Source organism: Scyliorhinus torazame, chromosome 14, assembly GCF_047496885.1.
Source record: "Scyliorhinus torazame isolate Kashiwa2021f chromosome 14, sScyTor2.1, whole genome shotgun sequence".
Lineage (NCBI taxonomy): Eukaryota > Metazoa > Chordata > Chondrichthyes > Carcharhiniformes > Scyliorhinidae > Scyliorhinus > Scyliorhinus torazame.
Window position 1 is genome coordinate 38,354,879 of NC_092720.1, and position 13,899 is coordinate 38,368,777.

The window sequence follows — 13,899 nt, forward strand, 5'->3', positions numbered from 1 at the left end:
GGGGGGAACACGACTCCTTATTTCTTCACTCCACACCGGGTTTTGTCAAAAGAAAATTCCCGTTGGGGCTCTCAAAAAGAGCCCGAAAGACCATCGGAGCTGCAGCCGCCGAAACGTGCGGCTTAGCTGAGCATCGCCGCAACCAGCACCCTGCACATCTTTGGGTGGTGGTGGCGAAGAGTGACCCAGAGCCGGGATGGGACCTGGGACCTCGGCGTCGTGAGGTAGCAGTGCTAACCACTGCGCCACCATGCTGCCCTCGTCCACAACCCAAAGATGTGCAGGGCAGGTGGATTGCCCCTTAATTGGAAAAAAAAACCAATTGGACACTCCAAATTTATTTTAAAAAACAATTCAACCCAAGTAGTATGGTCACAGAAATTGGTGGGGGGAGGGGGGCTGCAACTGGATGCAGTTTAGATCAGAAAGATACTCCAGACCTTGAAGTTAGTTCAATCAGGTTTATTGAACTAATAGCACAGTTCGCACAGTTCTCTGTGAGTTTGATTCTCTGCTAACTTAAGTGTGGTTACTCTGTTTGACTGAACCAGACTAGCTCTTAGCCACGTGGTGGAGGTGTGCGATTGTAGCAACACCCTTGACTGACTCTCTAGATGTTCATCAGTGGGAAGAGGCGGAGTGTCAGTGCCTCGTGTCTTTTATAGTCAGATCCCACCCCTGAGTGTCCTGCCTGCTTATTGGTCATGTCCTGTTCGCTATGTCCATTAGCTGCTTGTCTGAATATCATTATGTGTGTGCCTGCGTAGCATGACATCTCCCCTTTTTTTTATGTTTGGATGATATATGTGAACGTATTTACAAGAATAGGCCAATATTAACATATATACATGCAGTGGATGTGAACATATGTACATGCAAAAGCAGCTGTCTAATGCGAGAACACAGAACATAGCAAACAGAACAAATGTTCATAAGTCCAGTCTCTGTGGCTTGCGTCTGATCCTGGTCGACCACCGGAGATGTGGTGGTGGGGAGGACAGCCCCTTGATGGGGGGGATTGAAGCCTGACTGGTGGCCTCGTGAGTCGAGGTATCAGGAGGTGGCAAAACAACAGAAGAAAACGGAGAAGAATGTGGTTGCGGGCAGGCAACTTTGCGCAATGCCCGTCTGTTTCATCGCACAACAGAACTATCAGCCAGACGCACAACATACGAGCGGGAGCAGGCGGTCGAACAGCAACAGCTGGAGCTGACCAGCCTCCATCAGGGGTCTTGACCCGAAAAATGTCTGATGGGGATAACACGGGCAAATCGGTGGCATAAGCATCATAGCCCTGTTTTTGCCGGTCTCGGAGTTGCTGCACCTTCTGCAGCACCGGGAGGTGATCCAGGTTGGGCACGTGTATGGCTGAAAGTGTCGTTCGCAGGTCCCTGTTTATCAAGACTTGAGCCGGCGACATGCCAGTGGACAGTGGAGTCGCCCTGTACGCAAGTAGCGCAAGGTGAATGTCAGACGCAGAATCCACGGCCTTGCAGATGGGCTGCTTCACTATGTGCACCCCTTTCTCAACTTTTCTGTTTGACTGCGGATAGTGTGGGCTGGAAGTGACATGTTTGAACTGATACGACTGGGCAAACAGAGACCAGTCATGGCTGCTGAAGCACGGGCCATTGTCACTCATGCCAGTGAGTGGGATACCATGCCTGGAGAACGTCTCAAAGAACAAAGAAAAGTACAGCACAGGAACAGGCCCTTCGGCCCTCCAAGCCTGTGCCGACCATGCTGCCCGACTAAACTACAATCTTCTACACTTCCTGGGTCCGTATCCCTCTATTCCCATCCTATTCATGTATTCGTCAAGATGCCCCTTAAATGTCACTATCGCCCCTGCTTCCACCACCTCCTCCGGCAGTGAGTTCCAGGCACCCACTACCCTCTGTGTAAAAAACCTGTCTCGTACATCTCCTCTAAACCTTGCCCCTCGCACCTTAAACCTATGCCCCCTAGTAATTGACCTCTCTACCCTGGGAAAAAGCCTCTGACTATCCACTCTGTCTATGCCCCTCATAATTTTGTAGACCTCGATCAGGTCACCCCTCAACCTCCGTTGTTCCAGTGAGAACAAACCGAGTTTATTCAACCGCTCCTCATAGCTAATGCCCTCCATACCAGGAAACATCCTGGTAAATCTCTTCTGCACCCTCTCTAAAGCCTCCACCTCCTTCTGGTAGTGTGGTGACCAGAATTGAACACTATACTCCAAGTGTGGCCTAACTAAGGTTCTATACAGCTGCAACATGACTTGCCAATTCTTATACTCAATGCCCCGGCCAATGAAGGCAAGCATGCCGTATGCCTTCTTGACTACCTTCTCCACCTGTGTTGACTCTTTCAGTGACCTGTGGACCTGTACACTTAGATCTCTTTGACTTTCAATACTCTTGAGGGTTCTACCATTCACTGTATATTCCCTACCTGCATTAGACCTTCCAAATTGCATTACCTCACATTTGTCCGGATTAAACTCCATCTGCCATCTCTCCGTACATGTCTCCAAACAATCTAAATCCTGCTGTATCCTCAGAGTCCTCATCGTTATCCACAATTCCATCAACCTTTGTGTCGTCTGCAAACTTACTAATCCGCCCAGTTACATTTTCCTCCAAATCATGAATATATACTACGAACAGCAAAGGTCCCAGCACTGATCCCTGCGGAACACCACTAGTCACAGCCCTCCAATTATAAAAGCACCCTTCCATTGCTACTCTCTGCCTTCCATGACCTAGCCAGTTCTGTATCCATCTTGCCAGCTCACCCCATATCCCATGTGACTTCATCTTTTGTACCAGTCTACCATGAGGGACCTTGTCAAAGGCCTTACTGAAGTCCATATAGACACCATCCACTGCCCTACCTGCATCAATCAGCTTTGTGACCTCTTCGAAAAACTCTATCAAGTTAGTGAGACACGACCTCCCCTTCACAAAACCATGCTGCCTCTCGCTAATACGTCCATTTGCTTCCAAATGGGAGTAGATCCTGTCTCGAAGAATTCTCTCCAGTAATTTCCCTACCACTGATGTAAGGCTCACCGGCCTGTAGTTCCCTGGATTATCCTTGCTACCCTTCTTAAACAGAGGAACAACATTGGCTAGTCTCCAGTCCTCCGGGACATCACCTGAAGACAGTGAGGAACCAAAGATTTCTGTCAAGGCCTCAGCAATTTCCTCTCTAGCCTCCTTCAGTATTTGGGGTAGATCCCATCAGGCCCTGGGGACTTACCTTAATATCTTTCAAGATGCCCAACACCTCATCTTTTTGGATCTCAATGTGACCCAGGCTATCTACACACCCTTCTCCAGACTCAACATCCACCAATTCCTTCTCTTTGGTGAATACTGATGCAAAGTATTCATTTAGTACCTCACCCATTTCCTCTGGCTCCACACATAGATTCCCTTGCCTGTCCTTCAGTGGGCCAACCCTTTCCCTGGCTACCCTCTTGCTTTTTATGTATGTGTAGAAAGCCGTGGGATTTTCCTTAACCCTATTTGCCAATGACTTTTCATGACCCCTTCTAGCCCTCCTGATTCCTTGCTTAAGTTCCTTCCTACTTTCCTTATATTCCACACAGGCTTTGTCTGTTCCCAGCCTTCTAGCCCTGACAAATGCCTCCTTTTTCTTTTTGACGAGGCCTACAATATCTCGTTATCCAAGGTTCCCAAAATTTGCCGTATTTATCCTTCTTCCGCACAGGAACATGCCGGTCCTGAATTCCTTTCAACTGACACTTGAAAGCCTCCCACATGTCAGATGTTGATTTACCCTCAAACATCCGCCCCAATCTAGGTTCTTCAGTTCCCGCCTAGTATTGTTATAATTAGCCTTCCCCCAATTTAGCACATTCACCCTAGGACCACTCTTATCCTTGTCCACCAGCACTTTAAAACTTACTGAATTGTGGTCACTGTTCCCAAAATGCTCCCCTACTGAAACTTCTACCACCTGGCCGGGCTCATTCCCCAATACCAGGTCCAGTAGTGCCCCTTCCCTAGTTGGACTATCTATATATTGTTTTAAGAAGCTCTCCTGGATGCTCCTTACAAACTCTGCCCCTTCTAAGCCCCTAGCACTAAGTGAATCCCAGTCAATATTGGGGAAGTTGAAGTCTCCCATCACAACAACCCTGTTGTTTTTACTCGTTTCCAAAATCTGTCTACTTATCTGCTCCTCTATCTCCCGCTGGCTGTTTACAGGCCTTGATGACGGTCCGAGATGTGAGGTCTGAGAGCTTCACGACTTCAGGGTAATTGGAAAAGTAATCAATGATTAACACGTAATCACGACCATTTGCATGAAAGAGGTCGATGCCAACCTTGGACCATGGAGAGGTTTCGATTTCATGCTGCTGAAGTGTCTCCTTACTCTGCGCTGGCTGGAAGTGTTGACAGTTAAGGACCATGTTCGCGATGTTCTGGCTGATCCCGGGCCAGTAGACAGCCTGCCTGGCTCTGCGTCTGCACTTTTCCACACCCAGGTGGCCCTCATGGATTTGACGGAACACCAAGCTCTGGAGACTGTGTGGAATTACAATTCGGTCCAGCTTGAGGAGGATACCATCAATCACCGTCAGGTCGTCCTTTACTTTGAAAAATTGAGGGCACTGCCCATTTTGCCAGCCATTGGCTACACGCTGCAAGAGGGGGTCTTTGGCTGTCTCTTCACGGTACGAATCACCTTCTTATCAGATGCCGGGAGGGTGCTAGAACACAGCTGCACCTGTGACTCAATTTGCCGGATGACGTTCAGTGGTTCAATAGGCACGGTGATGGAGCGGGACAGTGTATTGGCAATGATGAGCTCCTTGCCAGGCGTGTAGACCAGGTCAAAGTTGTACCTTCTGAGTTTGAGGAGGATGCACTGCAACCGAGGCGTTATGTCATTCAGGTCCTTGTGGATAATGTGGACCAGGGGCGTGTGATCCGTCTCGACTGCGAATATCGGCAGGCCGTAGACATAGTCGTGAAACTTAACAATGCCAGTGAGAAGGCCCAGGCATTCCTTCTCGATTTGTGCATACCTTTGTTCAGTGGGCATCATTGCCCTTGATGCGTTGGCAACCGGTGCCCAGGATGAAGTGTCATCGCGTTACAGCAGGACCGCACCGATGCCATCCTGGCTCGCATCTGTCAAAATTTTTGTTTCCCTGTCTGGGTCAAAAAATGCCAATACGGGTGCAGTGGTGAGCTTGGCTTTCAGCTCCAACCACTCTGCCTGGTGGGCCGCCTTCCACTCGAAGGCAGTGGACTTCTTCACTAGGTTTCATAGGGCCGTGATGTGTGAGGCCGTGTTTGGGATGAACTTGCCCAGAAAATTGACCATGCCCAGGAAGCGCAACACCGCCTTCTTGTCTTCCGGGACCTTCATGGCTGCGATGGCCTTGACCTTGTCTGTGTCGGGGCACACGCCCTGTTGAGATCTGGTCTCCTAGGAACTTGAGTGTCGTTATGCCAAAGCAACATTTGGCCCTGTTCAGCTTCAGGCCATTGGCGTGGACACGGCAGAATACCTGCTGGAGACAGGAAACATGCTCCTCAGGGGGCGTGGACCATATGATGATGTCGTTCACGTACACACGAACCCCTTTGATGCCCTCCATCATCTGTTCCATGATGCAATGAAATATCTCCGATGCTGAGACGATGCTGAATCGCATACGGTTATAGCAGTACCTGCCAAATGGTGTATTGAAGGTGCAGAGTCTTCTGCTGGACTCATCCAGTTGGATTTGCCAGAATCCATTTGAAGCGTGTAACTTCGTGAAAAACAGTGCATGTGCCATCTCACTGGTGAGTTCCTCCCGCTTCGGGATGGGGTATAGTGTTCATGCATTATATTCTGGTTGAGACCCTTGGGATCAATGCAGATGCGCAGGTCTCCAGAGGGTTTTATCACCACCACCATCGAGCTGACCCAGTCAGTCAGTTTGGTTACCCTGGAAATGATTCCCTGCTGCTGCAGCTCCTTGAGCTGTTCCTTCAGCCGCTCCTTCAGCGGGGGCGTGGTGAATGGACCACTGGCTTGGCATCAGGTTGCAGTAGGATCTTGTACCGATATGGCAAAGTGCCCATCCCATCAAACACATCTGGATACTAAGCAAGGATGTCGTCAATGCCAGCTTGAAGATCCACGTTGGAGGATGTCGTTGAATAAACCCGCTACACCAGGCTTAGCTTTTTGCAGGCATGCGCGCCCAGTAGGGATGCCCTGTCCAGCTTGACAATTTCAAACCTTAGCCGTGCATGCGTACTCCGGTTGGAGACAAGAAGATGGCAGGGCCCCAGTGCCGTGATGGCATTACCGTTATAGTCCAGGAGCTGGCAGGCTGCTGGAAGGACCTTGGGGGGCTTCTTGATGTGTTTGAAGTCTGCCTGTGAGAGGAGGTTGGCAGAAGCACCTGTGTCCAGCTTGAACTGGATGGAGCAGCGGTTGACCTGCATCACCGCACACCATTTGTCCTCTGAATCCACAGTGAGGATGGACTGAATGCGAGATGAGTTAGGTGTGGCATGTTCATGTGTGGTAATGATGCCCACTCGGTAGACGGACTCCAGGCACTCGTCCTCTGGATCTGTTGTACAGCCAGGATCAGAATCCTGTAATCGTCGTTGCACATTCTGGACGCGCCGTCGTCGGAATTGGGAGCGGAGCGCTGGCCTCTGACTGGTGGTGCAGACCTGCACAAGGCTGCATAGTGTCCAGGCTTCCCGCAGTTTAAACATCGCCTGCCTCGTGCAAGGCAGTGTCCCTTTACGTGGACATTGACACAGTTCGGGCACGTCATGACGTCAGCGCCGTGACACAGTGTACGTCGTCGCACATGCGCAGTGCAGTCGGCAGATGTCTGCACCTGCGCGGTGTGGGTGTCGGCCGCTTCGTTATCCCGTTCGCATCGCGCATGCATGGGGCTCCGGGAAAAGCGAGCGAGATGGCCGCTGTCTTCAATGCTGAGGCGCTGCATCTGGGAGATGGCCTGCACACTCACTGCCTCGTGGGAGGCAAGTTTCTCATTTTCAGCTGATTTGTATTGGGAATACCGATTTTTTGCGTGCTCATGCACTGTACATGTTTCGAGCACGACTGGCAGGGTCATATGCTTGATTTTTAAGAGCTGCTCTCTCAGAGGATCAGAGTGAACTCTAAACACAATTTGGTCTCTGATCATAGAGTCAGCAATATCACCAAAGTTGCAGGACAGTGCTAGCAAGTGGAAGCTAGTTAAGAAGGCATTGAAAGATTCATCTTTACCTTGAAGACGTTGTTTGAATATGTAGCACTCGAAGATTTCATTGGTGTCCACTTCATAGTGACTATCGAACTTGTCCAGGATGGTCTGAAACTTTGTCTTGTCCTGGCCTTCGGTGAAGTTAAACGAGTTGAAGAGTTTGATGGCTTGATCACCTGCTGTTGAAAGGAGAAGCACGATTTTTCTTGCATCAGACGCACCCTCGAGGTCTGAGGCTTCGATGTACAGCAGAAACCTTTGCTTGAATATCCGCCACTGAGATTGCCGGAGGTCCTGAGCTGGTGAGGAGCCTGAATCTTCCCCATGGTGCTGGAATACATTTGCTGGTTGTCACGGAACGGACTGAGGTAAGCCACCTTAAATTAGTAGTCTCCTGGTATCATGTCGTGTTAGGTACACTGGTCTAACACAGGCTGCAACTGGATGCAGTTTAGATCAGAAAGATACTCCAGACCTTGAAGTTAGTTCAATCAGGTTTATTGAACTAATAGCACAGTTCGCACAGTTCTCTGTGAGTTCGATTCTCTGCTAACTTAAGTGTGATTACTCTGTCTGACTCAACCAGACTAGCTCTTAGCCACGTGGTGGAGGTGTGAGATTGCAACAACACCTTTGACTGACTTTCTAGATGTTCATCAGTGGAAAGAGACGGAGTGTGAGTGCCATGTGTCTTTTATAGTCAGATCCCACCCCTGAGTGTCCTGCCTGCTTATTGGTCATGTCCTGTTCTCTGTGTCCATTAGCTGCTTGTCTGTATATCATTATGTGTGTCTGCATATCATGACAGCCACTTTCCGATCATCTGTTGATTGCTCTGTGATTGATTATAGTAATAATCTTTATTGGTGTCACAAGTAGGCTTACATTAACACTGCAATGAAGTTACTGTGAAACTCCCCTAGTCGCCACATTCCGGCGCCTGTTCGGGTACACGGAGGGAGAATTCAGAATGTCCAATTCACCTAACAAGCACGTCTTTCGGGACTTATGGGAGGAAACCGGAGCACCCGGAGGAAACCCACGCAGGCACGGGGAGAACGTGCAGACTCCGCACAGACAGTGACACAAGCCTAGAGAATCACCATTACTACAGTCATTCTGTCTACTGCATGCATTTAGAAAAGAGTTTGCAGACAAAACAGTATATACAGCCTTTGCTCTTTGAGTAAACTAACCAGGATCTCATCACAGTCTGGACATTTTTCAATCTTTTTTCAAAATATTTGTTTGAGAAACTTGTGTTTTGCTCCTTGTAAACCCTGCTTGATTCGGTATATTCATCATCTGGATTTTTATTTTGAAAAATACCTACGTCTTGCATTAAACAATTCTGTATGAAATCATTATCAACTGTCAGCATGGGGGCTCGGAAAGCTCCCTTCCAGGAACCAGATCCCCCATCCTCACAATCCTTGCCCTCCTCCACAGTCGATACCCCCGGTCCATGTTCCCCGGGGCAAATTGGTGGTTGCCGCAGATTGGGGTTCACACCGATGCTCTTACCTCCCCTACATGCCTCCTCCACTGGCCCCAGATCCGAAGAGCCGCCACCACAATCGGGCTGGTGGAGTAGTGCCGGTGAAAGCGGCAGAGGCGCCGTGACCAGGGCTGCTAAGCTAGTGCCCCTGCACGAAGCAGCCTCCATCCGCTCCCAAACCAATTCCACACCCACCATCCATTTCCTTATCATCACTATGTTGGCCGCCCAGTAATAGTTGCTGAAATTCGGCAACGCCAGCCCCCTTCTCCTCTGTTCCTTTCAAGCATCACCCTCTTCACCCGCGGGGACTTCCCTGCCCATACAAATCCCAGAATAATTTTATTCAGCCTCTTAAAGAAGGACCGCGGGATAAAGATAGGGAGACACTGAGAAACAAACAAGAACTGCGGGAGAATCGTCATCTTAACAGTCTGTACCCTCCCCGCCAATGACAGCGGGAGCGCATCCCACCTCCGGACCTCCTCCCTCACTCATTCCACCAGTCGGGACAGGTTGAGCTTATGCAGCTTGCCCCAGTCCCGTGCCCAAATATCCCCAAATCTCGGAAACTCTCCCCCACTAGCCTGAACGGCAACCCCTTCAGCCTACTCTCCTGAATTACAAACAACTCGCTCTTAGCCATGTTGTTTGTATCCGGAGAACCGGCCAAATTCCCTCAGGGTCGCCATACCCGTCCATCCCCACCATTGGGTCCGATACTTATAACAGCAGATCATCTACGTATAGCGAGACTCTTATGTTCCACTCCCCACCGGACCAGCCCCGAGAAGCTCTCAGTGCAATTGCTAGTGGCTCTATGGCCAGCACAAACAGCAGTGGGGAGAGAGGGCAGCCCTGTCTTGTCGCACGGTGCAGTCTAATGTAGTCCAATGTCGTCCTGTTCGGAATTACACTATATTATTATTTTTAAAAAACCCCTTCTCATACAGTAGACCCAAAATTTTTAAGCAATGTGGACTAAAGTCGCTTCTGGGGCCCCTCCGTGATTAGGGGCACTGAAGTTTAAGCTTCATTAGTTTCATAGTAGATCCGCCCCTGGTCAGATTTGAACTGTTGTGTAACATGCCTTCATAAATGTTATGAATGAAGTATATTTTTTGAAAATAAAGGTTGTAGGAGTCAGGAGGTAAGCCCATTAAAAATGGAAGTTGGGCAGCGGGATTCTCCGTTCTGATACTGTGTGTTGACGACGGGGCAGTATTCATGGACTTCTGCGACAGCAAAACTGGGACAATTCAGTGACCATTGAGGGGTTAGCATCAGCGCAATGTGGAACACGGTCAATTCCAATGGAAAACAGTGCTGGAATCACTGGGATCAGGATTGACATGCGAGAGGCTGACAAGCTGCAGCCACATATTAGCACTCCACTCCCCGCACACACACATCCCAGCCAACAAGATGACATTGGTAGCGCTGGAGCACGCCCGTTCCGCGGGTGGGTCGGCTGGGACCAGAGGGCACCTAGGGGGGTGGCGAGGGGGTACACCCTTACATCCCATGGCATTAAGTTTGCAGTGGGGCAGTCAGCGGCAAGCGCAGCTACATGGCTGCCTTGCAGGCTTGGGCAATGGTGTTCCATGCCCGCCCACCCCGACCCCACAGCCCACCTTCTGGCCACCCCCCACTACTCCCCCCAGCCCTGGCAGAAGCCCCGGCCACTGGCACAACTGTCAGCAAACTATGGCGGTGTTGGACACTTTCTGTACCCCCTCTCTCCCTCACCAGCAACACATCTGTTTCATTATTTTAAAAGCACAAGTGAACCTCGCCGCCGAGAATTCCCCCCATTGGAGGCAGAGAATCATTGAGGCCCCGGAATGCAGGGTCAGGCCCGCTAATGATATGCCAAGGGTGTTTACTGTACATGCAGAATGGAATGCATTGACGCCGCTGTCGAGGCACCGGAGAATTGTGATTAGGCGTGAAACTGGAGCCCACCATATTTTCGGCATCAAATCCGATTCTCCGCCCAATTGTATTTCCCAATTTCGGCGTCAGCCAATGGAGAATTCTGCCCGGGTCTTATGACATCAATGGGATCCCAATTGCCATTGTAGATTGAGCTGAGCTCAGTGTTGGGCTATGTTCACTATGACCAGGAGATGGCAGTCTAATGTCCCTCCATGAAGGCGAAGCGACAACAACGGCAGGAAGGAATGAGATCAACAATACATTTTTAAGAATCTGTTCATAATGCATTTCATTTTCATTTATTCTAATACTCTAAGTTAATTTACTGTTACATACTGGTTGAAGTTGTTACTTATGAAGCAATTTAAGCAAATTGGTTTATACTATTAAAAGGCAGTGTGATATAGATGTGTATTCAAAACCTGAAATGGTTTTGATATGATAAATAAGGAAAAACTAATTGCAGGGGTAAAACGGTCAGTATCGAGAGGGCACAGGAGGCTTCAGTGCTAATCACTATGCCACCATGCGAACTAGATTATTTGCAACTTCAGTATCCTATTTGACTCGAGCAAAGTTTTCGGACTCCTACAATGCTATATTTCTGTTGATGCTAAAACATCTCTTAAACCACGCTGCTGGGGTTTTTTTTCTGATAAGCCTCGTGAGAAAACGGATAGGCCAGGATTTTGCAGTCAGGAAACCTGCAGCGAGGGTTGGCCATTGGCGGGACTGGAAGATCCTGCCAGCATGAACAGCTGGGAAATGGAATTGGAATAGTTTATTGTCACGTGTACCGAGGTTCAGTGAAAAGTACTTTTCTGTGAGCAACTCAAACAGATCATTTAATACATGAAATAAAAGAAAATATGTAATAGGGAAGATACACAATGTAAATACATAGACACCAGCACCCGGTGAAGCATAAAGGAGTGTAGAATTAATCAGGTCAGTCCAGAAGAGGGTAGTTTAGGAGTCTGGTAACAGCAGGGAAGAAGCGTTTTTTGAGTCTGTTCGTGCGTGTTCTCAGACTCTTGTATCTCCTGCCCGATGGAAGAAGTTGGAAGAGTAAGCTGGGTGGGAGGGGTCTTTGATTATGCTGCCCGTTTTCCCAAGGCAGCGGGAGGTGTAAACAGAGTCAAAGGAATGGAGGCAGGTTTGAGTGATGGACTGGGCTGTGTTCACAACTCTCTGTAGTTTCTTACGGTTTTGGGCCGAGCAGTTGCCACACCAGGCTGTGATGCAGCCTGATAGGATGCTTTCTATGGTGCATCTGTAAACCTTGGTAAGAGTCAATGTGGCCATGCCAAATTTCCTTAGTTTCCTGAAGAGATGAGCTTAGGGGTTGAGTGGCCCTGACGGAACCTAAACTGAGCATCAGTGAGCAGAATACCTCACAACTAACAATTGAGGCACAGATTATAACATTTAACAGGGAATTAACAAAGAGGGAGCGATGTCCTTTCGGCCCCAGCCAGCTCGGTCTGTGGTGGTACTACCGAGACACCCTTGGTGATGGATATTGAAATCCCCACTCAGAGTACTCATCCTCAGTGCTTCCTCCAAGTGGTGGTCAACATGCAGGGATACTGATTCATCAGACAGTCCATGGTAATCAGCAGGAGATTTCCTTGCCCATGTTTGACCTGGCGCCATGAGACATCATGGGCCCAGAGCCGATGTTAAGGACTTCCAATCAACTCCCCCTTGATTGTATACCACTGTGCCGTCACCTCTGCTGGGTCTGTCCTGACGGTGAGATAGGACATACCCAGCGACGGTGACAGTGTTGTCGGAGAATTTATCTGTAAGGTATGATTCCGTGAGTATGACTATGTCAGGCTGTTGCTCGACTAGTCTGTGAGAAAGCTATCAAAAGTTTGGTCCAAGCCTCCAAATGTTAGTAAGGAGGATCTGCAGGTTTTATAGGGCTGGGTTCCCCATTGTCATTTCCGGTGCCTAGGTCGATGGCGGATGGTCTGTCTGGTTTCATTCCTTTTTGTTTTCTTTGTAACCCTACTTAAAGAACAAGTATGAGTACAGTTGGCCGCTCGCTGTAGTATAATTTATATGATTCCATCTATAAGAACAATAAAGCAACATGGACAATAGAATTACTTGTCTAAAATAAATCTTCATGGACATTCTTACTAATATTTATTTATTTTGTCAGTTGCAAACTTTGTAGCAAAACAGGATCTCCTTTGTTAGGTAGAATTGCAGTTTTCTACATACTCAAGAGTATAAATAAGAGCATTTTCCTCTAAGAAAGAAAAATCCCTTTTCCAGTCATCAAATTAATAAAACTTCTAGTTTATCTAAAACTCGAACTTAAAAGGCCAATGTTGCAGCGGTTTCATCCTTATAGATATAGCAACTTTACTGATGATTCTTTCTGCTCTGTAACATTTCACATTCACACAAATGTGTTAAATTACAAATACGATTTTGCACAAATAGCTAAATTTCTAAGAAAAGTATGTACAGTACTGCAGAGCAATGAAAGGTAGGATTTGTAATAACTTAATATTAGCCCATTTTAATATACATGATATGGCTACATCTTGAACCTTCTTGCCAAATAGTGATTAAATAAAAGGACATGCGCAAAGTCATTCCTTTCTGCATATATTACCCCGTTTTACAAAATACAGGCTTTAGAGACTCTTGTGATTAAAGCTAAGATCAGTGAACACGTCTGTGCAAGAGATTTGGAGACATCACGCATCGACATCGCACTCCTGACAGGAACCAATTCAGCTATAAGAAGGGGTTGGTTGAAGAGCTGCCTGTTGGAAACTGCCCCATTGGAGCTCCAGCCTGGGAAAGGAGAGCCAGAGAAGAACAATGAATATCTTCTGCTTTTAACTTAATTGTGAAGAACAGTAAAGAAAGAGGAATCACAAGTAAACATACCAGGACACCCCCTGAGAAATTCTGTCAACAATATTGTCAGAACTGTCCATAGCCATGTATATTTTAATAAAGGTAAAATAGTCCCTGATCACCACAGGCTGCTTTCCCCTTTTGAGGGGGAGAGCTGACTGATAGTGATTTAACCTGAGGATCACCACACCTCAGGTGAGGGGAAGATCCAGAAGAAGGGCCTTCATGGATAACCTCAGCCGGTACAGCCTCGCTCTGCATCGCAAATCAGCTGTCTAGCCAACTGAGCGAAACTATTTTAGTAAATGCAATACCTCAACATTTGGGA

General features: G+C 48.2%; 1 protein-coding gene and 1 long non-coding RNA gene across 6 annotated transcripts in view; one reads left to right on the plus strand and one right to left on the minus strand.

Moving 5' to 3' along the window:
* Nucleotides 1-13,899, plus strand: part of LOC140389660 (uncharacterized) — a 73,211-nt gene that overhangs the window by 12,390 nt on the left and 46,922 nt on the right. The gene's annotated exons all lie outside the window — the stretch shown is intronic.
* Nucleotides 12,830-13,899, minus strand: part of LOC140389654 (arf-GAP domain and FG repeat-containing protein 1-like) — a 109,839-nt gene continuing 108,769 nt past the window's right edge. For all 4 annotated transcript variants that reach the window (XM_072473983.1, XM_072473982.1, XM_072473981.1 and 1 more), the window contains one exon: nt 12,830-13,505. In XM_072473983.1, the coding sequence (XP_072330084.1) occupies nt 13,446-13,505 (60 nt within the window). In that variant the 3' untranslated portion in view covers nt 12,830-13,445. The remainder of the gene's footprint in view (nt 13,506-13,899) is intronic.